The sequence below is a fragment of the Lithobates pipiens genome, unplaced genomic scaffold (assembly GCF_037356315.1).
Source record: "Lithobates pipiens isolate NorthernLeopardFrog02 unplaced genomic scaffold, aLitPip1_a1.2 Scaffold_18, whole genome shotgun sequence".
NCBI classification, from domain to species: Eukaryota; Metazoa; Chordata; class Amphibia; order Anura; family Ranidae; genus Lithobates; species Lithobates pipiens.
In genome coordinates this window covers 69,169,742-69,196,224 of record NW_027507758.1, presented here as the reverse complement: position 1 = coordinate 69,196,224, position 26,483 = coordinate 69,169,742, and the positions used below count along the sequence as shown (strand labels likewise).

General features: G+C 40.8%; 1 protein-coding gene across 1 annotated transcript in view; it reads left to right on the top strand.

Annotated features, from left to right (window-relative positions):
* The window catches only part of USH2A (usherin), a 437,205-nt gene that overhangs the window by 208,313 nt on the left and 202,409 nt on the right, over nucleotides 1–26,483 (top strand). Inside the window, exon 13 of the mRNA XM_077485085.1 lies at nucleotides 23,229–23,867. Coding sequence (XP_077341211.1) covers nucleotides 23,229–23,867 — 639 coding nt within the window. The remainder of the gene's footprint in view (nucleotides 1–23,228; nucleotides 23,868–26,483) is intronic.

Here is a 26,483-nt window from a genome sequence, read left to right as displayed (position 1 = left end):
TGGGGGGTGGTATTTAAGGTACTGACGCCACGTGGTTCATGGATCCATCTTGATTTTCTGTCTGGTCCTTTCTGGTGGTCCTCCTGACCCAGCCCTTTGGCCCTCCGGCCTGGGGTGCGGAACCATACATCCCGAGTATCGGGGCCGGCTGGCCCGAGGCGACGCAACTGCATGGACAGGCCTGACTGGATTTCAGGGCCTACAGATCCAAGGGTGGTGGTGGCGTCTGATCTGAAGGCCCAGCAACTGAAGAACCCCAGGGGAGGACTCTTCAGGAGAACGCCGTGCGCAAGGCTGGCTTCTCTGAAGGAGCCTGGACGCTTAGTTGAAGGATGCAACCTGGATCAACACACATACGGTATCGCCGGATCTGCTGAGAGAACCTGGTAATGTATGTTAGCTCTTTGGATTTGTCCCTCAGTAATGCTCAAGTGTACATCACAAGTCTGTGGCAGAGACTTTGTCGAGCACCCTACCGGCTGCTAGGCCTAGTGAGAGGAGGTCTATCCGGGGGTTGTTAAATCCAGTTGTGAAACGGTCTTTATTCTCTGGATTTTCTCTAAGGACTTCCATTATTTTTGCAATCTTTTGTGTGCCTGAACACACTCCTAACCCTTTACCCTTTATTGAAAGACTGTTTCTGTTCCAAATAACCCAAAAGAAGATTCAGTGTCAATTTCCACATTCTTTGGGCCATCTATCACGGGAATCCCTAGACGGAGAAGCAAACAAGTAGGTAACGGTAAGCCCAATAAAACCAGCAGCTCCTTCGGGGGTCAGTGCTACATAACTAAATAAAAAACGAAAATTTTCCCATCTCACTAGTTTATTTTCAACTGTTAAAGTGAAAATAATAAACAACTCAAAATTTACAAATAAACATTTCTGATATTTCCCAAAAAAATAAAAAATCTGTGACCAATATAGCCACCCTTCTTTTCAATAACAGTCATAAAACGTCCATGCATGGAATCTTCCAGTTTTTGTGCAGCAGCAACTACAGCCTGCCAGAGCCTGTTCAGAGAGGTGTACAGTTTTCCTTCGTTGTAAATTTCTCATTTAAGAAGGGACCACAAGTTCTCAATAGGGTTTAGGTCAGGTGAGAAAGGAGGCCATGTCATAATTCTTTCATCTTTAAGGCTTTTACTGAAGAACCACACAGTGGAGTACTTCGAAGCATGTGATGGAGTATTGTCCTGCATAAATATCATGGTCTTCTGGAAAAATGCTGACTTTTCCCTGTACCACTGCTTGAAGAAAGTGTCTTCTAAAAACTGTCAGTAGATTTGGGATTGATTGAGTAGATTTTGAGTCCATTTTCAAGCCAAAAAGGTCCAACTAGTTCATCTTTGGTAATACCAGCCCATACCAGTGCCCCGCCTCCTCTTTGCTGGCGTCTCAGTCGAAGTGTAGCTCTGTGTCCTTTACTGGTCCAGCCACAGGCCTACCAGTCTGGTCCGTCTAGGGTCACTCTCATCTTATCAGTCCATAAAACCTAAAATCTGTCTCCAGATATTTCTTGGCCCAGTCTTGACATTTCAACTTATGTGTCTTGTTCAGTGGTGGTCGGGTTTCAGCCTTCCTTACCTTGGCCGTGTCTCTGAGCACTGAACACCTTGTACTTCTGGACACTTCAGGTAGGTTGCAGTTCTGGAATATGACAGCACTGGAAGGTAATGGGTTCCTGGTAGCTTCACGTTTGATTCTTCATCTGTCCAACCAGGTCTGATTCTGGTCCTGTCATGTGCACCTAACTGTACACGTGACCAGGCAGAACCCTAACACAGCCAAACTGAGGCCAAAGTTAAACCTGCACAATCAACCCTCAGAACCCCTTTACATTTCTGAGGAAAAAACTAAATTTGCACATAGCGGAAACTTTGACAAAGTGGGGCCGCTACACACACATCAACTGGTATGCTTCAAGTCCACTAAGCATTCAAGTTTATACAGCTTGGAGTTGCATAATAAGAATAAAAATGATTATTTGGTCAAAATACTCACTTGCTTAATAATTGTGCACACAGTATATGCATAAATATATGTATATATATATATATATATATATATATATATATATATATATATGTAATCACCATGCTATCATTTGCAATAAACTGCTGGAGGTAAAATAAAATAAAAATATATATACAGAAGTAGTACAGAGGCAACGCTTCGATGAAGCTCAATCCTTCTTTCCCAAGAGCTTCATCGAAACATTGACGATAAAAACAAACTTGGCTGTTTTAATCTACCTCCTCTACAAGACCCATGAGTGCCTCTGTACTACTTTTGCATTTGCATGGAACTTTTTGTGGGTGAGCACCTGGACATTTATCTCAAACACAGAGTGTCATGGCTACCCCTGGGAATATATACAGTATATATACACTATGATGTCAAAAGTATTGGAACACCTGCCTTTGAACTTTAATGGCAACCCAGTCTTAGTCCGTAGAGTTCAATATTGGGTTGGCCCACACAGTGCAGCTATAACAGCTTCAACTCTCCTGGGAAGGCTGTCCACAAGGTTTAGGAGTGTGTCTATGGGAATGTTTGACCATTCTTCTAGAAGCACATTTGTGAGGCCAGGCACTGATGCTGGACGAGAAGTCCTGGCCCACAGTCTGCACTCTAATTCAACCGGAGATGTTCTATTGGGTTTAGGTCAGGACTCTGTGCAGGCCAGTCAAGTTTCTCCACCCAAAACTTGCTCATCCATGTCTTTATGGACCTTGCTTTGTGCACTGGTGCACAGTCATTTGTGGAACAGGAAGGGGCCATCCCCAAACTGTTCCCGCAAAGCTGGGAGCATGAAATTATCCAATATGTCTTGGTATGCTGACATCTTAAGAGTTCCCTTCACTGGAACTAGGGAGCCAAGCCCAACCCCTGAAAAACAACCCCCTCCACCAAATGGATTTGAATCAGTGCACGTTTGGGGTATATATATATATATATATATATATATATATATATATATATATATATACATATATATATATGTGTGTGTGTGTGTGTGTAGCACTGACTCCTGAAGAGCACGCGCTATGTGTTTTTGAAATTTAAAGTTACACCTAAACTGCAGTTTGGTTTGGGTATTATTATTACAAATTTTGACCTCAGCATCAGTCTGACTGGACTATAGGGTGTTTGGCATGGCCATAGGGGGCACTTTCTCCTCTGGTAGGCATGGAAACACAGTCTGATTGGGTGCTTTAAGGTTACTTTCTCTCTGAGCCCGCCCAGTGGGAGTGTCACTCTTGCTGTGCCTTCTGGGAGAGGGTACTTAAGATGCGGATGTCACGTGGTTTGGGGTTCCGGTCCAGAAGTATGTTCTGACTCCATGGTCCTGGTCCTCCTGACCGGCCCCCAGGACGCCTATGGCCTGGGGTACGGATCCAGCCGACTTCACGTCTCGGGGCTGGCTAGCCCGAGGCGAGGAAACTAAGGAAGGGATTCGGAAGTGGTCCGGTGCCATCTCAAGTTGTGGAGAGGCCCAGCAACTTCGTAGTTATCCAGGGGAGGACTCTTCAGAAGAAGGCCACTTCTAGGCTAGCTGGGGACCCTATTCTACAGAAAGTTTACTGGAGCTGACTGAGGGACTTTTCGTCTGGGGATCTAGTCTGGTATCACTGGAACAGTGTCTGGAAAATATTGAAAGGAGGCAAACATCCAAGGACAATATTGAGTACAGGCTGGTGTGTGAGACCCTTGAGAGTATGTGCTGCTGCCATACCGCGTGTGCTAGAGTCAGTTTTGACATTGTGTCTGTTGTCCTGAAAAGCTCAGTCCACTATTTGTTTGTGCAAGGACTCTGCTCAGATCTTATGAGTAAGATTAGTGTCCTCGAGTAGCTACCAAATGTTACTGGAATATCCCACAGTTACCTTGAACCTATCCAAAGTTCATATTATACAATAAAGCATCAGAAAAAGCATGCCCATGGACTGTTCATTAAGTCAAAGGAGTGACTGCAACTGTGTGTCTGGCGGCCGGGCAACTAGAAGACCTTGGGGACCTTAAGCTGGAAGCTCCTGCGAGAGTGAGTGGTACACTTGTTAAGTTCTAGTCCTCTACTATTCACTACTAGCCCCATGAACCTACCAAAATGAGCTTCTTGCAATGCTCTAATTACCAGAACAGCAAATTCTCTCCCTTTGATTGGCTCATAGATTTTCATTGTGCCTAGTCTGATCTTGGGACTTTTAACTTTTCCTACTGTCTATGATGACCAACATTGTAGTATTCAGAGGACGTAGTGATCCATCCAAACACTATGTTGTTTTTTAGTACTCTGTTGCATTACAACCCTGTTTTCTGCCTCCAGGAAACTAACACGACTCAGGAAACTACTATATTAACTAAATCGAATTTCTCCATAGAAAGCAATGCAAAATGCATTACCATTCTGTTTACACCTCCTACAAGACAGGGGTCAGAATACCTATTTTGAATAATATGGTGTTTTGCTGAAAGAAGAAAAGCTGGGTGTTCTTTAATGCTGTAGGCTTGTATCACACTAAGGAATAGATTACTTGTCACATATACGTATAGCATATTCAAATATGCCTAGCACCCATTTTTAAAACAGATGCAATATAAATCCATGTAGACCATTTAATAGTTCAAATACGAGTCATAATTCTTTCTAACAATACAGTTATTTTTAAAAATTCTCACCGTTATGGTCTTCCCTCCTTGCTTTTTTTATGCATTTTCCTTATTGAAATTAAATGATATGCCTTAGGTGGGTAATTCATCATTGCTAAAGGAACCTGCCTTTTGTAAAGGGGTTCCTGAATTTTTATCCCTATACATAATGTATTTCCATTTGGTTTAATAGATGCATTTGGTCTGCTTGTATTCTTAAATGCATAGACTTTGTGTTCACAGATGTTAGGTCAGTAATGTTTTATTAGGAGTCAGAGAGTATTTTTCACAAAATTCTACAAGTGCTATTGGGCTGTTTGGGTGGTGCGCTCAGCCCAATTGCTAAACTTGCATCTAATCTTAACATATCAGGGTAACGTCAATTTCAATTCTTCAATTCAAACTGCAGCCAAGACAGGAAGTGGCTGCAAAGAGGCTCTGAGAAACAAGTAGCACTAAGATGCAAGGAAGGAAGTACCCATTCAGGATGCAGTCATCCCACAATTCAGTGCACTGCTGTGTGCTCATTTTATATCATTGACTTTGCAATGCAGTGTATCAGGCACCCATTCAAAATGAATGGGCTACCTCAATGCATGAAAAAATAGCTTACATTTTCTAGCAGTGCATTGTGCTGTATTTTGGGGTGGCATTTACAATAAATGAAACCTCAGCACACCAATACATATAACATTTGTTACCCCAACACTTTGCTGAGAACTCACCCTCAGGCTTAGGTCCATTCACCCTACAATGCAGTGCACTACAACGATTGGGTTTTTGTGCATTGAAGTGCACTGCAGCGAGCCGTGTGTGACAGCCCAATAAAAACTATTGGGCTGCAATGCATAATGAAATACATTCATTCTGTGTTTTTTTTTTTTTTTTTGGCTTGCAGAATTTTTTCATTGCAGCATATGTACATTTTGGAGATGCATTGGGGTAACATAGACAATAAATGGTACCACAGCACAGCAACACATGTAATGTCCTGTAACAAACACATTAATTCAATATTCTGGGGTGAATCACACCATAAATGCTTTTTAATGCAATGCACAGCAACATATGTGACATTTACTTTAACAGTATAATTTCCAATGGCACCCCAATACACAAAAACAGTACAGGATAATGTTCCCACACTGCATTTTACCACAATGCACATGCCATGAATGACTGATAAAAAAACAAACATTTTTTTGGTCTGTTGCTTTGTTTTGACAGCCCATTCAAAATAATGCACCTGTGATAACTGACCACAATAGACCTCACAGGTTTTGGATCCTGCTTAATACAAATGATTTGATCACCCTGGATTTTAGCTGTTTCTCTATCCTTCTTCCTGCAGTAGTTACATGAACATTTTTTCTTGTCTAATCACTTCTCTGTGAGCTGCAAGGATTTTCCAGCATGCTTCTCGGTTTTTTGATTAAGATCAAGTGTAGTATCAGTGTCCAGCAGGGGTGCTTCGCTATCATTCTGGCCTTCTGGCTTTGCGGCCTGTTTGGCTATATAGTATCCCTACTGGTATGATGGGGTCCTGAGGGATCATTCCCGTGAAAAATAAACCAAAGGTGGGGGTCAGAAGGAGTATTTCCCTGATGTGGAGAATTCAAAAAGGCCCTGTGCCATCTGATTTGAGCAGTGCTACATTGTCTGGCTGACACTTTTTTGTACACCCCTCCTCATGGGCTAGGCCAGGGATCTCCAAACTATGGCTCTCCAGCTGTTGCAAAACTACACGTCCCATGAGGCATTGTAAAACTGACATTCACAGACATGACTAGGCACAATGAGAATTGTAGTTCCTGAACAACTGGAGTGCCATAGTTTGGAGATCCCTGGGCTAGGCCTTTTGTTCGAAACCAATTCAATTATTATTACCAGATGGCAAGGCCTAGCCATTGTACTCACATTGGCACCATGTTTATTTAATTACTCTCCATGTATTTGTCACAGCATATATTTATAGGTTTGTTTTTCCTTTAACTTATGGATGACTATCCCCCGACAACCATTACTTGTTTTTTGGCTTTGGCTGATCATAAGGAGCGGGGTCCGGCAGGCCTTTTGGATAGGTAGATCCAAATGTGCCTTGCTCCCATCTGGGGTCTTGAGTAGGGATGAGCCGAACACCCCTCGGTTCGGTTCGCACCAGAACCTTCGAACGGACTGAAAATTCGTACGAACTTTAGAACTCTATTAAAGTCTATGGGACTCGAACGTTCGAAATCAAAAGTGCTAATTTTAAAGGCTAATATGCAAGATATGCAACAGACAACACCAGCAATAAGGGTTATCTTCAGGTGTATACTGTGCTGGAGGCCCACAACACCCACTAACTCCTGCAGATGCCTGTATTAGAGAACACCAGCAATAAAGGGTAGATATAGGTGTATACTGTGCTGGAGGCACACAACACCCACTAACTCCTGCAGATGCCTGTATTAGAGAACACCAGCAATAAAGGGTAGATGCAGGTGTATACTGTGCTGGAGGCACACAACACCCACTAACTCCTGCAGATGCCTGTATGAGAGAACTGCAGCAATAAAGGGTAGATACAGGTGTATACTATGCTGGAGGCACACAACACCCACTTTAACTCTTGCAGATGCCTGAGAAAAGAACACACTGTCCCTGCCTATCTAGCTCTTTCCCTGCACACCGGAACACACTACACAAGGCCGCCCCGCTGGCATCCTTATATAGTGTGGGGCATGTACTCGAAACCCCCCTGAGCTATAATTGGCCACAGGCATCCTGCCTGTGGCCAATTATGGCTCTCTTCACTGCCGGCGTTGTGATTGGCCAAGCATGCACTGTGACCCGCATGCTTGGCCAATCACAGTGCCGGCAGCGAAGAGAGCCGATCATGAGCCAGCAATGCACTGTGATGGCGTAGTGCATTGTGGGCCGTTCATGCCACACGAATTTGGTGCGAACGGTCCACAAAGTTCTGAATTTGCCGAACAGACGAACGGCCAATGTTCAAGTCGAACATGCGTTTGAGTCGAACACCGAGCTCATCCCTAGTCTTGAGTTCCGAAGGGTCCTTTCTCTTCAGGAGGGGGGCATGACACAACCTAATGCACTTTTTTGGTTCACTTTGGTGTTTTGTTTTTGCACACCACACTGTGAGTTTGAAAATAAAAATAAAAAAAGAAGATTCTCCAGCATGCTGGAACCTTTAAATACATTCATCAGCAGTGACAATTTTTTTCAGCCTTGTAAGTTATGAAAGGGGAAATTCCTTCTGAATTGCAGCACTTATAATGATTTACATTCCCTGCCCACTTTCGCTCTGTGATGTCTCTGGTTAATCTTATATAAAATTGATTACAAAGATCAACATTTCAGCTTTAAAATATCTCTTTGGTGTAATGTGGATTGGAACCAGATTACATCGGCATATTTGCCACTTTCTTGACAATAAAATAGTGTCATTTATATTGTCCCTCGTTAAGCTTTTCAGCGTGTGTTTTTACAAAAATCAATCTGATAATGTTAAGCACTTAAAGTTAAGGCCTAATAAAAAAAAAAACTGCAAAGGGGTCTTAAAATTTTGCCGACACCAAAAGAAATTTTCAGAAAGAGTAAAAAAAAGCAAGCTTTCTGAAAGTGCTCTGTTCACACATTTTTCCCAAATTTAAAGGAGAAATCTAAGTAAGTGTCAAGATTTTCATAAGTACTATAGATCCGATTACTGATCGCTAAACTTATTTTTTTAACTGTGCTATGTGTAATTGCTTGCAATCCTCCTTACTATTAAATAATTTTCATTTGCATCTGCACTTTCAGTTTTGAGAATCAAAGAGGTGATTTGCTGATCATGATTTGTTGAACATGAAAGATTTTACTAAGGTTGCTTAAGGAATTTCTAACAAAAATAACTCAGATCAATTTATGTCTAGAAAAAAGAAAGGTCCACATAAGATGGGCAATACTCAAAACAATAAAAACGATTCTCTGGCACATTCCCTAGTTAGTCAGTACTAGGGATAAGTGAACTGATTAACAAAACAGATTTTGCAAAATTATATATATATATATATATATATATATATATATATATATATATATATATATATATATATACAGTGGGGATCGAAAGTTTGGGCACCCCAGGTAAAAATGTGTATTAATGTGCATAACGAAGCCAAGGAAAGATGGAAAAATCTCCAAATAGCATCAAATTACAGATTAGACATTCTTATAATATGTCAAAAAAAGTTAGATTTTATTTCCATCATTTACACTTTCAAAATTACAGAAAACAAAAAATGGCATCTGCAAAAGTTTGGGCACCCTGCAGAGTTAATATCTTGTACTGCCCCCTTTGGCAAGTATCGCAGCTTGTAAACACTTTGTGTAGCCAGCCAAGAGTCTTTCAATTCTTGTTTGAGGTATATTTGCCCTTTCTTCCTTACAAAAGTGTTCCAGTTCTTTGAGATTTCTGGGCTGTCTGTCATGCACTGCTCTTTTAAGGTCTATCCATAGATTTTCAATAATGTTGAGGTCAGGAGATTGTGAAGGCCATGGCAAAACCTTCAGTTTACGCCTCTTGATGTAATTCCCTGTGGATTTTGAGGTGTGTTTAGGTTAGTGTTTTATTATCCATTTGTAGAAGCCATCCTCTCTTTAACTTCAGCTTTTTCACAGATGGCATCAAGTTACCATCCAAAATTTGCTGAAATTTTATTGAATCAATTTTTCCTTCTACTCGTGAAATGTTCCCTGTGCCACTGGCTGCAATACAACCCCAAAGCATGATTGATCCACCCCCACGCTTAACAGTTTGACAGAGGTTCTTTTCATTAAATTCTGTGCCCTTTCTTCTCCAAACGTACCTTTGCTAATTCCAGCCAAAAAGTTCTATTTTAACCTCATCGGTCCACAGAACTTGTTTCCAAAATGCCTCGGGCTTGTCTATATGTTCATTTGCAAAGTTCAAATGCTGATTTTTGTGGTGAGGATGTAGAAGAGGTTTTCTTCTGATAACTCTTCCATGAAGACCATATTTGTACAAGTATCTCTTTATAGTGGAATAGTGTGCCACAACTCCAGTGTCTGCCAGATCTTTCTGGAGGGATCGTGCAGTCAAACGTGGGTTTTGAATTGCTTTTCCCACAATCCTGTTCTGTCTGATATTTTTCTTGGTCTTCCAGATCTTGCTTTAACTTCCACTGTTCCTGATGACTGCCATTTCTTAATTACATTCCGAACAGAGGATATTGACATCTGAAAACGCTTTGCTATCTTCTTATAGCCTTCTCCAGCTTTGTGAGTGTCCAACTATTTTCAGTTTCAGTTTTCTAGGCAACTGCTTAGAAGAACCCATGGTGCTGATTGTTGGGGCAAGGTCAGATGAGTCTGGCCATTTAAAACCTTTGAGATTGACATCACCTGGTCTTCCCAGACGATGATTGAGAACAACCCATGACACTGGCAGGTCTCAGCTTTGCAAAGGGGGCAGTGCATGCTATAAATTCTGCAGGGTGCCTAAACTTTTGCAGACACTATTTTTTTGTTTCCTGTCATTTTGAAAGTGTAAATGATGGAAATAAAATCTAACTTTTTTTGACATATTATAAAAATGTCTAATCTGTAATTTGATGCCATTTGGAGATTTTTCCATCTTTCCTTGGCTTTGTTATGCGTTATGAATCAATTTTTTTTTTTTTTTTTTGAGGCGGCTATATTTAGGGCAGTTTGGTTTATTTAATTTAGTGATCTTTATATTGTGTTCTTGTCTGTATGTGATAGTGTGTGCTTCCATTTTCATTTTTTTATTTTACATTTATTTTCACAATGAGGGACCACTATTTGGCACAAGATCCGGTCCAGGATTGTTGAAAGAAGCTTCCATATTTCTCAGGATCCATTTAAAGCCAATTGCACCTTCAAAAAAACTGTAAAAAAGTATCATAATTTCACCCTCCCCTTTGATGCCAATGCATTTTAATAACATGGGGACGTTTTGCCAAAATTCCCTGCTTTTCTCTAAAATTAGGGAAATCAAAACTCTTAAAAGGTCAGTGATGGTGAATCTTTTTGAGTGCCCAAACTGCAACATAAAACCAACTTATTTTTTTCAAAGTGCTAACACTGTAATTAGTGACAGCCATGGGTAATGGCCACAAGCACCTCTCAACAATCCCAGAGACACAGCAACAACGCTTCCTCTGAACAGATGTCCTCTCACTCTTGGTTTCCAGTGGCGACACTCATTACTGGCACTGCAGGGGCGGTATCCTCGCAGCTGCTCTGTCCCTTGGCTCACAGTATGCTGCTCCAGTCTTTCTCCCTTGCATCAATGATTCCTCTCTCTCTCTGGGTGGTGATGCTGGGCAGTACATTAAAATGGACCCATAGTTTCCCAGCACTACATGTCCCATGGTGCACTTGTTCTGGCTACTCATTGTTCCCTGGCTGCAGTCAATGGGGGGGCAGGAGGAATCAGAGCGGGTGATGATCACTGCAAGCACCGCTCTGTCCTTGTCCAATGCTGCTTGACAGAAGAAGAGGGGGGGATACACTGACAGCCCTTGTTCACTTCTCTCCTTGTCACAGTGCCACTGTACTTCACTCCCACAGCTTCGCCAGGAAGGGGGAGGGAGGATTAGAGAGCACAGGCAGTGGTGGCAGTAGCAGCTTTGCAGTATAACTGGCTTGCCCACAGAGAGGGCACTGCATGTCAGCTGTGCCATAGGTTCACCATCACCGCTCTCTTTCAATCATCTCTGGTTAGCAAAAAAAAAGCAAAAAGCAAAATTAAACTATTTAAAAATGTGCACTTTGTCACAACTTTTTCAAATGCATGTTAAGCTACACAGCCATGTCAAGGCGATTTAAAATGAGATGTTACCTTTAAACAATTTGAGCTTTCAACCTGGGACATAGATATACCCATATATCGAAATCTATTTAGTTCAGGCTTGTCTTGGGGGTAGTCCAATCTTCCTTAAAGGTGCACCAGACTCTAAATAGCTGAAGACCCTCCTGCGGTACCACAATTAAAAATTTAAGGGATTATGCAATAATAAATGTCTGCAGTAAAAATTATTAATTGAATGACAATGTAACCGTCAAATATGTAAAAGGCCTCCACTAATTCGTGGTCATCTGTCTTAGTGAATGACGGAAGGCCGAATGGATGTACCATTGCCCGTACAAGAGTAGGTCACTGCATTATGGCAGGGAATTCCCGGGGTGTGTCAAATGACAAACACACATGTAGCTGCTTAAAAGTGTTCAGTGAGCTTGTGGCCTTGTTGTAAATTCTGAAGCTTTCCTGTCTCCATATATTTATCAAAGAGAACAGAGACACGTTTACAGAGGGGGTTTGGCACGTGTGAGAAGTGTATCCGAGCACTTCTGGTAGAAGGTTTTAGTCTAGAGAAAGTGTTCCTTGATACAGGAAGGGAGGGATAATATGCCACATATGGACTCACCCTTTAAGTCTTAAAGAAACTCATGGAAATAAAACCCTCAAAACTGACACAGAGAGACGTGCAAACATGTTACATTCATGTTAATAGTGACTGTATAGGAGAGAGAAATAAAGCAATTAAAGCAAATAAAGGAAATAAAGCAAAATTTATATTATTTCAATCAACTGCATTCACAGACACTGTGAACAAATACCTGTTTTTAGGTAAAAATGCTTATTTTTGGTGTCTTTTTTCCCCTGAAATAAGTATTGTACATCAGTCTATAGTAGGAATTACCATGGTGATTACAACTCTTTATTATTAGAGAATTAAAGTACAGCTCCATCTAAATATGTTTTAATTACTCTCCCCCATTAAAAAAAAAAGAAAATATTTTTCGACTACTCACATTCAGCTCTGCGTAATCAAGTAAAATGCTGGCATTACAACCCAATTGCAGGTATAAAATGGGCTAGAGCACTCTTCACTCATTGTGCCTGACAGGCGGTCTCCAATCCACACACAGAAGTCCTCCAAGGTAATGTGAAGTCAGCAGCAAGGTGAGTAATAATAAAATACATTTTTATTTAATCTAAAAGGCGTACATGTGTTCCAAAATGGAGCCAAGGGCTCCATTTTGGAAAACATGCACTCTTTTGGATTGAATAAAGATTGACTTTACTAATACTCACCTTGATTCCAACTTCATCTTACCTTTGAGGGCATGCGATTCTGCCAATTGTTGCCAGTCAATTCTGGGTTGAATGACAACCAGCATCTTTCAACTACTTCCTGTGAAGCCCTGCTGGGTGCATCATCAAGCCAGCCTAGGATTACAGTACTACAACATTAAACTCTGCTCATACTTATTTCTGTGAGTGCTTTCACAATGTTAGTGTAAGGATCACCCACTGCCATAACTGGAGAAAATGAGGAAGGACCTGTGACATGTCAAAAGATACCTGGAATTAGGTAATACATTTTATGTATTAAAAAATAAATAAAAAAGTATGGGAGCTTCAGAGAGAGGATGGGAAAATTGGAAGGTGTGTAGATTTGCTTTATCACTCATTGGAACTCATCTCAATAGCAGTTCATTGATTTCAGTGTGTCACACAAGACAACGATCAACACATCATTTAATCATAAAGTAGATTTCATTCCTAGTGTAGCCCTAGTCTAAAACATAGCCGAATAAGTATAACCACAAAGGTTATGTTAAGTGCTATAAGGAAACAAAAAAAATGTCCCCACTGAACCAATGCTAGGGTGTTTTTGGTACAAGAGACTTTTTTTCCTAGTATGCGCCTCACACAATTGGGTTGATTTACTAAAACTGGAGTGCACAATTGGGTGCAGCTCTACATAGAAACCAATCAGATTTCAGATTTTTTTGTCAAAGCTTAATTGAACAAGCTGAAGTTAGAAGTTGATTGGCTACCAGTACAGCTATACCAATCTCCACACATTCATAACCTCAGCAAGATCCTGAGTATAGAACCAAGTGCCTCTGTAATGAAAATCTATGGTGTTTGCCCAGGAGATATATTAGAAGCTTCCTGATAGCCAAAGAAGTGGCAAAGATGATAATGACAGGGAAACTGACAGTGTCAAGATTTAGCACTGAAAAATTCACTTGCACATTATGGTGAGAACTACCTCTGCACTTGGTGGTTCAATTCCATTACAGATCCCCAAAACTGTTGTGATAACATTAACCTGTATCTGTGCTGTAAACCACAGGGTCTGAATGCACAGTAGGCAACAGAAGTATAAAGGAATGATGTGCATGGATCCAAAATCTATCCTAAAATAAGCAATATACCCATTATTTATGGAATTTGTAATTGAATCAAAACTTTTAGTTATTTGTTTTGAAGTGGACCTGGCAGTACAATGCAAAGTCCACCTATAATGTCCGGGCCCCCTACCCCTGTAAAAATCACCTGATAATAGTATGTACAGAAGGTGCTTTTGACAAAGCATGATCTCCATGTGAAACGCGTTAACCTTGTTTTTTTTTATATATCTTTTATTTTAAAGTTTAATACAATACATTTCATACATAATTATACAGAATATCAATCTTTTAAGACATGTATAAATTGAACTGCTATATTTACCATTCCATTTATCTATAACTTAACATAACCCTCCCTAACCCCCCCCAAAAAAAAGGGAGAACTCCCCCATCTCCCCTTCTCTCACACCACACCTTCTCAATCGCGTTAAACTTGTTGTCTCCTATGCCCATGTCTGTATGATTTCACTACTTCAATAAAAGCCGGCATTGCATCGTGTGGGAGTGCAGCCGATCGTCCTCTTTTGTTCCATACAGAAGGTGCCTGTTATGGAAAATATTACATTTATATTGCCCTCACCTCCCCCTTTCGCATTGATGCCACCGTCCTTCTAGGAAGATTCCTAGGGAATGAGGAGCAATACAACTCTCATGAGAAGACGTTCTACTCCATTTCGAGCCCCGTCAAAGCACCTTTTGACTACTCTGTGTTCCCCAGAATCTCACCCGAAGTAGTGTGATGTCACCTTTGCTAGGCACCACTGGCAAAGTTTGGGGTAAGGTAAGTATGGCACTACATTTTTCTCTTTACAGCTACATTTTGAACATGCAATAATCAGGCAATTTTTACAGGGTGATGGAGACCAGGCATAAAAGTACACCTTGAAATGAAAGCTTTGCTTTAAGAGGGCTCCAATGTACCTTAATCTAAAAAAAAATGATAAAAACTGCGAAAACCTTTTTTTTTTATATTTATGTTACTTTGCTTTAACATGTGTTTTCTTTCATATTTCTATCCATGTTTTGCATATTAGGGAAATTTTTGAAACAAAGTGATAGCCGGTAGGTCTCTACACTGTAACTGTTGGTCAGGAAGTCAGTCTGAAAACATCATCCACACTTTATTCCTTTTTCTAAAATATAAATTTATTCTGATAAATTTTAGATTTTATATACTCAGTCATAAAAGTTATAAAAGTTATACTCGTTAATGTAAACTGGTTTGTAACCTATAACATTCTTTAAACCAGGTCAAAACATCTTCCCTTGCTTTTCCATTTTTACTTTTTTTTTCTTAAGTTTTCCCAATTCAAAATAGTGCTGTGCTTATCACAATTTTAAATGATCACATCCTTAGAAGGGTGTGAAATGATAATTAGCAGATAGTTATAAAAAATAATTGTAATATATTCTGAATAAATTTCAGGCCAAGCCCAGTAATGTTGTCATTAATCACTGCCTCGCTGCAGCCACGTTTTTTTTTTTCTTCCTCATGAAAATACGGAATTAAAGCATTAATTTTTCACAAATTGATAGTGAGAGAAGTCCCCACCTCCTAGTCATGGAATATGCAAATGACGGAACAATAAATAGAACATGGCAAACACAGAGCAGTAGCCTCCTCAGAATTAACTCTTTATGTGCAAATATTTTATTCTTCAAAAATGTAGCTTGTTTGACAAAAAAGACTGCTTTCATTTGTTGACTTTTATGATCTTTGTTGCAAATTTTGTTAAGTATCTTTTTTTTGTGCAGTTGGTATGATTATGTTCAGAAAAAAAATATTAAGAAAGGATTACAAACAGTGCAAGAGATGGAGGGCACCAAAAGTGGGAAATAAGAAAATCGCTGTTTAAAAATAAATAAACATAATTTCTTATGTTGTGACAGCAAAATTTGATTTATAACATTAATTGTAATTACATTTTAGAGGTTTACAAGTTGTCAGAAAACAGCTGTTTTCCTGCTACTGTCTGAACTCAAAAAGAAAGGATTTGCTATGTTATAGGGACATTTTAGAAATGTTAACTGTGCCTAAGCATTACCCTGAAAATGTTACTCCTGATAAATGATGGCACACTTTCTGGTATGTTGAGGTGCCTAGGCACTCTTGTATCTACAGCCTCACATATGTATACCTAAATTGTGAAATCTAAGGCACTGCTAGTCTCTGGCTGACACCTTAAAAGCAGGTGTTTTCAAGGGGTTTATTGTATTGAGTATTTTCTACAGTATTTTGTTGTTGTTTTATTGCTCTACTGTGTGGTTCTGATTGCCCTACTTGCTTTCTCTGTAAAGCTGTGTATTACATATGGGTTAATTGCACTGTTTATTTATGTAATGCCACGTACACACGATCGAATTGTCTGGCGGACTTGGTCCGGCAAACAATCCTGCAAACAATCCGCCGGACTTTATAACGAATGGACTTGGCCACACACGGACACTCCGAAAGTCTGGCGATTTCTAATGCGATGACGTACAGCACGTACGACGGGACTAGAAAAAGGAAGTTCAATAGCCAGTAGCCAATAGCTTCCTTCTCGTACTTGCTTCAGAGCATGCGTCATTCTTAGTCCACCGGACTAACACACTGACAAACGGATTGTCCGCTGAAAGCCAAGTCCGGCAGACAAATTTTGAGTCAAAACTACTTTCTAAGTCCGCCGGACTTTTACGATGAAAAAGTCCGCTGGAGCCCACACGATCGAATTGTCCAGAGTACTGTGGTTCGATGATTACAATTTGATGGTGTGTACACGACATTACCCTGCAATATTGGTAAGTCTTGAAAATGGAGGGTTAACTCTGCTGGTTGGGTCTTCCTTGGCTTTCTAAGAAGTACTGCCCTGTGCTGGGGCAAACAGTTAATAAGTGTTGCTGATTATGCTGAGTCATGCTGATCTAAGCTGTTCATGTGCCGAGAAGTACATAAATACAGGAGATCAGCAGTCTGTGGAGCAGTCACTGTATTCTTGGGAAGGAAACAGAGCTGAGCTAGGATGTGATCTCCATTTTGCCTGAAATCCCTCCTTGGCAGAAACCCAGTTAGGGTTCCAGGGACATGGACTTAAGCCCCATACACACTATGAGATTTTCTACTGATTTTTTTCCCTTCAGGATTACCAAAAACCATATAATATGAGGTCAAGTCTTAGGAGTTTCAATTTGTATGCAATAAGGCAGACTCTTGCACTACATAGTTTTGGTAAACTTGAAGACAAGAATCAGCATTAAATCTAATAGTGTGTATGGGGCTTAATGCAGCTGAATAATGGACTGATGAAAGGTGAACTTATAAGATTAAGTAAAGGAATGTGTATTGAAGCCATTTTTGGTGATATGTGCATTTATATTATTTCAACAACTTCAGTAAAGAATGTTTATTGTTATCTGACTTGGCCTGGTCTGAAGTTACTTAACCCCTTGGCTCCAGCCACACGCAAATATGTGGCCTCTCAGTGCCTGGTCCTTGTCGCCGAGGGGCCACATATTTGCTGTGCTTAGAGCATGTGCGGTGCTCGTTCCCGACACAGTTACCAATGCCTAACTGAAAGACCCCAATCTCTTTCACCTTGCGATCAGGAGTTTTCGGATCACCTGAATGTCGCCCGTGACAGCCAATCACATTCACCATGTGCTCTTAACCCCGCCCCTGACTCCGAACATCATAAACCTCTTAAAGGGCCGGGAAGCGCCTTCGTTAAAAGGGTTGTAAACCCTTGTGTTTTTTCACCTTAAACACCTGAAGTGAAAAAACACCTGTCAGTGACTGCCCCCCCAGTCCCCCCGTGTTATTTACCTGAGCCCTGTAATTTCCCACACTGGAGACACGCTCTTCCTCTGCCCGGGGTTCTCGGATGTTGATTGGATCGATTGATAGCAGCGTAGCCAATCAAACCCAATGACGTGGGCATGGGGGGGCGGGGCCGAGTCCTACATTCAGCGTCTATGGACGCCGAATGCTGGACTCGGGAGTGAGCCCACAAGGTAACCCCCCAAGGTAACCCCCTCCTAGGGGGTTATCTGATGCAAGGAGGAACCGTGAGAGCCACCGAGGGACCTCAGAAGTCGTGGTTTGGGGCCACTCTGTGCAAAACAAACTGCACAGTGGAGGTAAGTAAAATATGTTTGTTATTTTAAATCAAATCTAAGCTTTACGATCACTTTAAGAGGTTAAAGATGATCCTAAAGGGGTGCATGGATATACAGCAAGTCCCCTACATACAAACGAGTTCCTTTCCAAGAGCACGATCATAAATCCAATTTGTTTGTAAGTTCAACAAAGTTAGCCTAGGTTCCCAACCAACACAATCAACCTAATAAATTACTGTAATAGGTTTATAACACATTTCACACAAATAAATATTTAATAAAAAGGTTGAACTATAGATACAGTACTATATACAGTAAGTTACACAGAGCCATAACCATCAGAAAGGACTAACTGTATTCTTTATCATAAGAACAGACCTTAAAGTAGTTGTAATGGCAGAAGGTTTTTTTTTTATCTTGATGTATTCTATGTGTATGTATGTGTAATGTATGTGGGGATGGGCTGCAGGTCCGTATCTGCATGAACCCAGGTAGCTGTGGCTCAGCTCAGGTGCCCCCATAGCAAGCTGCTTGCTGTGGAGGCACTCAACAGGAGGAAGGGGCCAGAAGCACTGAACTGGAGGGACCTGAGAAGAGGAGGACCTGGGCTGCTCTGTGCAAAACTTATACACAGAGCAGGTAAGTATAACACGTTTGTTATTTTTATGCATTTTGGGACCTGTTTCTGTTTTTTTTTGTTTTGTTTTTTATGAAGACCTTGTCCCCAACAACATAGGGACAGAGTGCCTTGCTGGAACAAGGCATGCAGCCTGGGTGGTCGGAAAAGAAGGGGAAGTGACTGTGCATCACCCCCCCCCCCCCCTTCCCAAAACATACCAGGCTAATTTTTTAAATATGGGTAGAACCATCAAATGAAAATACCTTTATTTGTCACCATCCATAATAAAATACAATACAAGTCAAACCCAAACCCTCAAAGAAAAACATAGAGTAATGTGAGATATAAATAAAACATTACATGTGCCTAACAGGGAACATATTTCAGACAATGACATAGATAAAATCAGTATTACTGAACATTAAATCCAGATAAAATGGTACAGAACAGTTTTTACAGTTGCCATATCTCATACAATATATTTGATAGGTATTTTCAACTCCAAATGGCATTGTTCGCAGTGTTCTCGCTTCTTCAGTATCCATGTACCCATGAAAACTCAAATGGAGTAAAACCAACATACTAGAACATCTCCAGTAATAAGCCTAGGAGTATCTATCCTCAATTCTGGTAATCCCCATCCAAAATACTGTCTAATACTATGGCTTAATACTATGGCCCATAAAGTCCCATAAAATGGCCAAAAGAAACCCAAAGAAACAGACAAGCGAAAAGGTCTGGTATACAGAAACTCAACCAGACCCACCATCTGTATAACAAGCATAAGGCTCCTATTATATGTCAATGGTGTCAGGGGTGGTGTCCCCCATGCCTTATGTCCTGCAGAAAAAGTGAAGAAGGTACACATAGGTTCCCTCTTGATATCCATATAAAACCCTTATTCTAGATAGGAGTCTGGCATATATTTTATATACAGTATTTGCAGTTTGTATCATGAAAAGTCTTGCCTTCATATGAAATGGATCTTCTATTCAAATGCTTTACCGAGGTGTCATATATAAACCGATGCTTCTGGCAGGGAATGGTCTCTCTATTAATGTAATGACATACTTCAAGTGTCTGTACAGTGAAAATGGGACCCTTCGTGGTTTATATATGACACTTCAAAAAAGTATTTGAATGGGGGAATCCTTTCATATGCTGGTGACTACACAGGAGTATTCTGTGTTATGGGGCAGTGATGTGGTTGTTCAATCTCCATCAGTGTTTGGCTTTTTTATAATGTATAGGTAGGTAGGAAGGGTGGAAATATGCCAAACTTTTGGGTAAACAACTTCTCCTTCACATACTCTAGGTCATTTAAGATGGTAGAAAGGAGCAATAGATCCTAGAGTAGGCACATGCTCATGATTTTACAGACACCCATCTGTCTATAGCAGTAATCTCCAATCTGTGTCCCAGTGGATGGTTGGGGCCCTTTGCTTGCTTTTATCTGGGGCACAATTTAATTCACTGACACCAATGATGGGGCACAATTCCTCTCAGTAACACCAACAATGGGGCCCAATGATACCAATGATTAGGCACAATTCCTACCAATGACACAACTGATGGGGCCCAGTTCCTCTCACTGACCCCAATGATGGGGCATTGTTTACTCCAACTGATGCTGGACCACAGTTTGCCCCTCCCTTAAGCCTGAAGAACAGTAAACTGTCTCTGTTTAGAAACCCTACTCAATCCCCCAGAATTGGAGCTAGTGATGGTTGCAACTGCTGTAGCCGATTAATCACATGGCACACCTGGTTACAGTTTGAGAGTGAAGCCTAATAGTCAATAACTTTAAATTGCTAAATGGCTTGTGTTCAATTACAATTATTTTTTATATGTTTATTTTTTGGATTTTTGTTTTAAATGCAGCATACCTTTAACCTCCCTGGCGATGATCCCGAGTCTGGCTCGGGTTGGGATTTTACTATCATAAGCGGTAACCCCGAGCCAGACTCGGGATCGCATCGCTGGATGCAGGGAGAAGTTACTTACCTTGTCCCCTGGATCCAGCAATGTCCTCCGTGCTGTGTAATCGAGCTGTCCTCCGCTCGATTCACACAGTGCCTGAGTGCCGCCGATCTCCGTTCCCTGTGACGTTACGGCGCACGGGAGCGGAGATCAGCACCAAATTCAAAAAAGTAAAAACACACAAAACACACACAGTACTGTAATCTTACAGATTACAGTACTGTATAAAAAATGACACACCCCCTTTGTCCTTAGTGGTCTGTGCAGTGCCCTGCATGCCCTTTTATATTATCAATACTGTTTTTTCTGCCTGGAATTTGGAGATTGTCCATAGCAACCAAAAAGTGTCCCTTTATGTCAAAAGTGATTTTAGACCAACTAGAGACAGCGATAATAAATTATAATCACTTGCAGAACTGAGCGATAGCGATTTGTGGGGAAATTTGTCATCAAACACTAAATGTAATGACAGCGACAATTTTGCAAATGAGCAAATTTCAGTGTTTTTGGATTTGATTACATTATTGAATAATTTTTATTATTATTTATTATATTATAAACTTTATCATACCCGGGATGTCTGCTAGACTCTGGTTTGAACAGATTTAAGAGAGTTATTCCTAAGAATTACAGGACTACAATATATAACGCCAAATTTCCATGCAAAATAATTGTACTGCTTTCAGCACCTAAAACCAGAACTAAGCATACCGCCAGGGAGGTTAATTACACAACGCAATGTGGTGAATTTACTAAAGGCAAATAGAATGTGCACTTAGCAAGTGCAGTTGTACTCATTTTACCCAGAGCTTAGTAAATGTGGTAAAGCTCAGCTGATTTCTGTGATCCAATCAAGTGCAAGAAGATATGCTTTTAAAGAGGAAGTAAACTCTCCCACTCTGATGCTTCTTTTTATTTAGTTCATTATAATAAGTAATTATCAAACTATAGGCACTGTAATCCAGCCCAAATTGCATATTACTTACTGTTTAAAGAAACTTTAAAAAACTTGTTTCCATGGGTTAGGCAGCACCATCTTAAGTATTGTTTTCTGAGTCCACAGTGGAGTGTATTTCCACCCTTACATTGAGCACTTCCTGTACTGTAAACCAAGCCTCCTTCTCAATTCAACGTTTCTATGGCAAACCTGCTTCCCTGTTCATAGCTGACTTGTTTTATTTCATAGTATTTACTTGTGCTGATTATCTAGTGTTTGCCTGTGTGAGTCCTATCAGCTTCAGCTGATAAGACTGCAGTAATGCTGTCCCATGCCCTGCTTTACACTGCATGTGAGGTCACATGATCACACGGTGTGTAGGAGGAAGCTCTGAGTGATTATGAAGTCTCCTGGGATATCAGTGGTGTGCTGTAGGAAATCCTAATAACAGATAGATAAGCAAATAGAGAGTGTGCCATAAATCAGGGGAGATCTGGGCATGCTCAGTGACATCATTCTAAAGAACAAAAAGGATTACAACAATACTAAGCAAGTAAGGAGATATCTACAAGCAGTGTTCATTAGGGTTTTTTATGCTTACATGGGACAAAGTTGTGGGGGAGGGTTTACAACCACTTTAAACCACTTGCTGACTGACTCACGTCGATATATGTTGATAGAATGGCACCACTGGGCGAACCACTGTACCCATGCAGCGACTCCTTTAAGAGCCGTAGCAGGCGCGTGTGAGCTGCCGAAGGCTGGCCATCTGCGGTCGTGGGCATGAGAGCCAGGACAGGGATAAACACAAAAATCCCTGTTCTGACAGGGAAGGAGAGACAGATCGTCTGTTCCTACTAAGTAGGAACAACAATCTGGCTCCTCCTCTAGTCAGTCCTATCCCTTCACATTTAGAAACACATTGAGGGAACACATTTAACCCCTTGATTGCCCCCAGTGGTAACCCCTTACTTGCCAGTGACATTTACACAATAATCAGTGAACACTGATCGCTGTATAGATGTCAATGGTTGAAAAAAAAGTGTCAAAAGTGTCCAATTTCCTGCTGTGTTGCAGTCCCGATAAAAATCACTGATTGCCGCCATTACTAGTAAAAAAATAATAATAATAAATATATTCCTTAGTTTGTAGACGCTATAACTTTTGCGCCAACAATCTATATACGCTTATTGATTTTTTTTTTTACCAAAAATATGTAGAAGAATACATATCAGCCTAAACTGATAAAGAAATGTGTTTTTGTTTTTTTAATTTTGATATTTAATATAGAAAAAAGTAAAAAAATATTGTTTTTTTAAAATAAAATCATTTTTATTTGTTTATAGCGCAAAAAATAAAAACTGCATAGGTGATCAATAGCACCAACAGAAAGCTCTGTTTGTGGGAAAAAATGGAGGTCAATTTTATTTGGGTACAACGTTGCATGACTGCCCAATTGTCAGTTAAAGCGACTCAGTGCCGTATCGTAAAAAATGGCCCGGTCAGGAAGAGGGTAAATCCTTCCGGGGCTGAAATGGTTAAACAAAAAAAAATTCACATGATTCAATATTGTTTACAAAGTGAAGCTTCACCAGATTACATTAACTACAGAAAATGAGTGCGTAGTCTATTTGCCTTTCGTAAATCAACCCCTATGTTTCCTCAGTGAGTGCAATAACCATGAAACACATTTTTTTGTCATTGCAGGTCCTTTGTGTGATCGCTGCAAACTGGGCTACAAACAAGACATATTAGGACAAGAGAGCTGTACACAATGCATGTGCAACGCTTATGGCTCCATCAATCAATTCTGCAATCCCACCAGCGGACAATGTAAATGCAGAGAGAATGTCAGCGGACTCAGCTGTGACACCTGTATTGACAACTATTATGGGTTGTCTGCTGATGGTTGTAAACCCTGTAAGTGTCACATGGAGGGGATTATCCCTGGAACAGTTTGTGACACTATGACAGGCCAATGTGTTTGTCAGCCTAATGTTGGAGGAAGGCAGTGCAATGAATGCTGGCATGGTTACTACAAATCCACACAAAATGGCTCCATGTCTTGCCTGCCATGCCAGTGTGATGAATCTGGCACCATAAATGGCTCACAGTACTGTAATAAGTTAACCGGACAGTGTTTGTGCAAGGCTGCTGTAACAGGGCCGCGCTGCAATGTTTGCGTGAGACATACCTACGATCTATCGGCTGTAAATCTACTGGGCTGTCAGAATTGTGACTGTGACCCTATTAGAACTTTGCCAGGTTCAAGCTGTGACCCAATTGATGGACAGTGCCAGTGCTTGCCAGATTTTCAAGGCAGAAGATGTAGCAGATGTAAGCCTGGTAAGTGTTAACAATGAATATGAACAGGAAAAAAAACAGATAATGAGAAAATGTGTACATACCTGTATAGTCAAAATAATGTCTTAGCTTTGGATAAAGTGGCAAAGCCTGTTTGCGTCCCACTAGACTAAAGCCTCGTACACAATCAGTTCGGAAATGTTCGATGACAGGCTGTTGGCGATAAATCCTGTTGGCAGTAAATCCAACCGTGTGTCTGCTCCATCGGACAATTGTTTTCGGACTTTCTGCGGACAAATGTCAGTTAGCAGGTTTTAAAATTTTCCACGGACAAATGTGTGTTGTCAGATTTTCCGTGCGTGTGTACACAAGTCCGTCGGACAAAAGTCCAAAGTACAAACACGCATGCTCGGAAGCAAGGACGACCCAGATGCAGTGGGTCTTGTAAATTGGCGTTCATAATGGAGAATAACCTTCATGACGTGGCAAATTATGAAATCTCAAAATGCAGCGCACAATTCTCTTCTTCTTTATGTGATAATAATGAAGCTGCTTTGCTGGTTATACTGATGGAGTTATTGCAAACACATTTTCAAAGGCTTTTTTTTTCTAGTGAAATCAAGAATAATATTATTATGCTTTTTTTTTTTTTGGGCAAGTTACAACAACACCATTATCCCGTAGTTTTTAAGATCAAAGATACAACTATGTTGCTGTCCCTTGTCAATTTTACATATTGTATTTTTTTAAATGTAACTGCCTACTCTCAAACTGTCATTTGAAGTAAAACACATAGCCATGTATTATTCTCCACAATTTTTATTGTGCATTAAAAAAAAGATAACAAATACAATTAGACATGCTATCTGCCAATAGAACTTGACCAAAAAGTGAATTGTATGCATCTAAAAATATAGAAAATAGGCCAAATCGAATCATGATTTAACCAAAAAAATAATGTCAAAGCAATAACTCCAAGGTCAATAATAAATAACATGTTCCCCCCCTTCCGATTCTGCAATATGGCTGGTTGACGAACGGCCGTTCAGAAACAAACTGAAAAGTGCAAAATGAAGAGTGCAAAATGAAAAGCGCAAATCAAAACTCACCAACCTTCTACTAACACGAAATTAGCAGAAGTAGCCCAAAGGGTGACGCTAAAGAGATAAAAAACAACGTAGTAAGTCACTATGTTCGTAATTGTTGACCAACAATTGTGTGGCTGTGCGTGTAAGGCCGCGTACACACGGGCGGACTGTTCGCCCAACTTTGTCCGCTGAACAGTGTTTGGGCGGACAGTCCGCTCGTGTGTGGGCTTTCAGCGGACAGTTTCAGCGGACAGTTTGACGAACAAGGTTTTTCGGAATTTCCGAAAAACTGTCCGCTGAAACCTTGTTTCAGCGAACAGTCCGCTCGTGTGTAGGCTTGTTCGTCAAACTAAGTTCCGCGCATGCTCAGAAAGGATTTACACGCCGAAAGTTATAATGCAGTGTATAGGACGTCGTATTTTTCGTCCCGTCGTACGTGCCGTTCACGTCATCGCGCACGGTTTCAGCAAACTGTTCGTCCGTCGTGTGTGGCCATGTCCGTCCATGCTAAGTTTGAGCGGACTGTTTGCCGAAACTGTTTGACGGACAAAGTTGGGCGAACAGTCCCCGCGTGTGTACGCGGCCTGAGACAAGTTTGGGCCAACGCCCTTCAGACAAAATTACACGGTTTTGTTGGCGAACAATCCGATCGCGTGTACAAGGCTTAACACTTTTGATTTGTCCTAGTGACCACTGGGAAAGAAAATTGTTTTGAGAAATTTTACATTTTATTGTTGTCCCCAAGACAAGAGATGAGATATTCTATAGGGCAGTGTTGTGGGGGTTCCCGGGCACCCAAGTTGAATATAAAAATTGCAATGCAGAGGCAGGAGAGGTCAGCTTCCAGGTTTTAGGCCAGGTTCACACTGATAAGACACGACTGTTGTACGACTGTCATTCTACTTTGCCTGTAACATCCGTCCTACATTGGTCCTACTTCCGTCCTACTTCCATCCAACATGAATGAACAAGATAAGATTTTCCTCCGACTTTGAGACAGTCTGACTTGTCCTTTGACTAATTAAAACAATCCCAGTGTGACATAAATTCCTTTTACTGCTGCTATAATCACCATGTTGGATGTCACAAGTCTGATAGTTAGGACGAGGATCCGACTTTGATCCCACTTTAATGATATTCAATGAGCTGAAGTAGGACCAAAGTCAGACCAAAGTAGTGCAGGAACCTTTTTTAAAGTCGGACTAACTTGTGTCAGATCAGTGAAGATGGCTTATAGGGAATCCTATTGATTTACACACGTCATGCGGACTGCTCCCAAAATCGGAGCATATGTCGTGCCAGTGTGAATCCAGTCATATTGTTAAAGCTTAACTGTACAAGCTCAAGTAAGAAGCTGTTTGGCTACCATGCACAGCTTAACCAGATTCTGAGTGTTCCAGTTTTAGGCTAGGTTCAAACTGGTACGACACAACAGTCGTATGACTGTGGATCCGACTTTGCCCTGCGACTTGAAGTTCGACATCCATCCAACTTCAATGAATGGAGATCCGACTTTGATCCCGACAATGCCAGGCACTTTGTGTCTGGTATGAATCTTTAGGGGAAACTA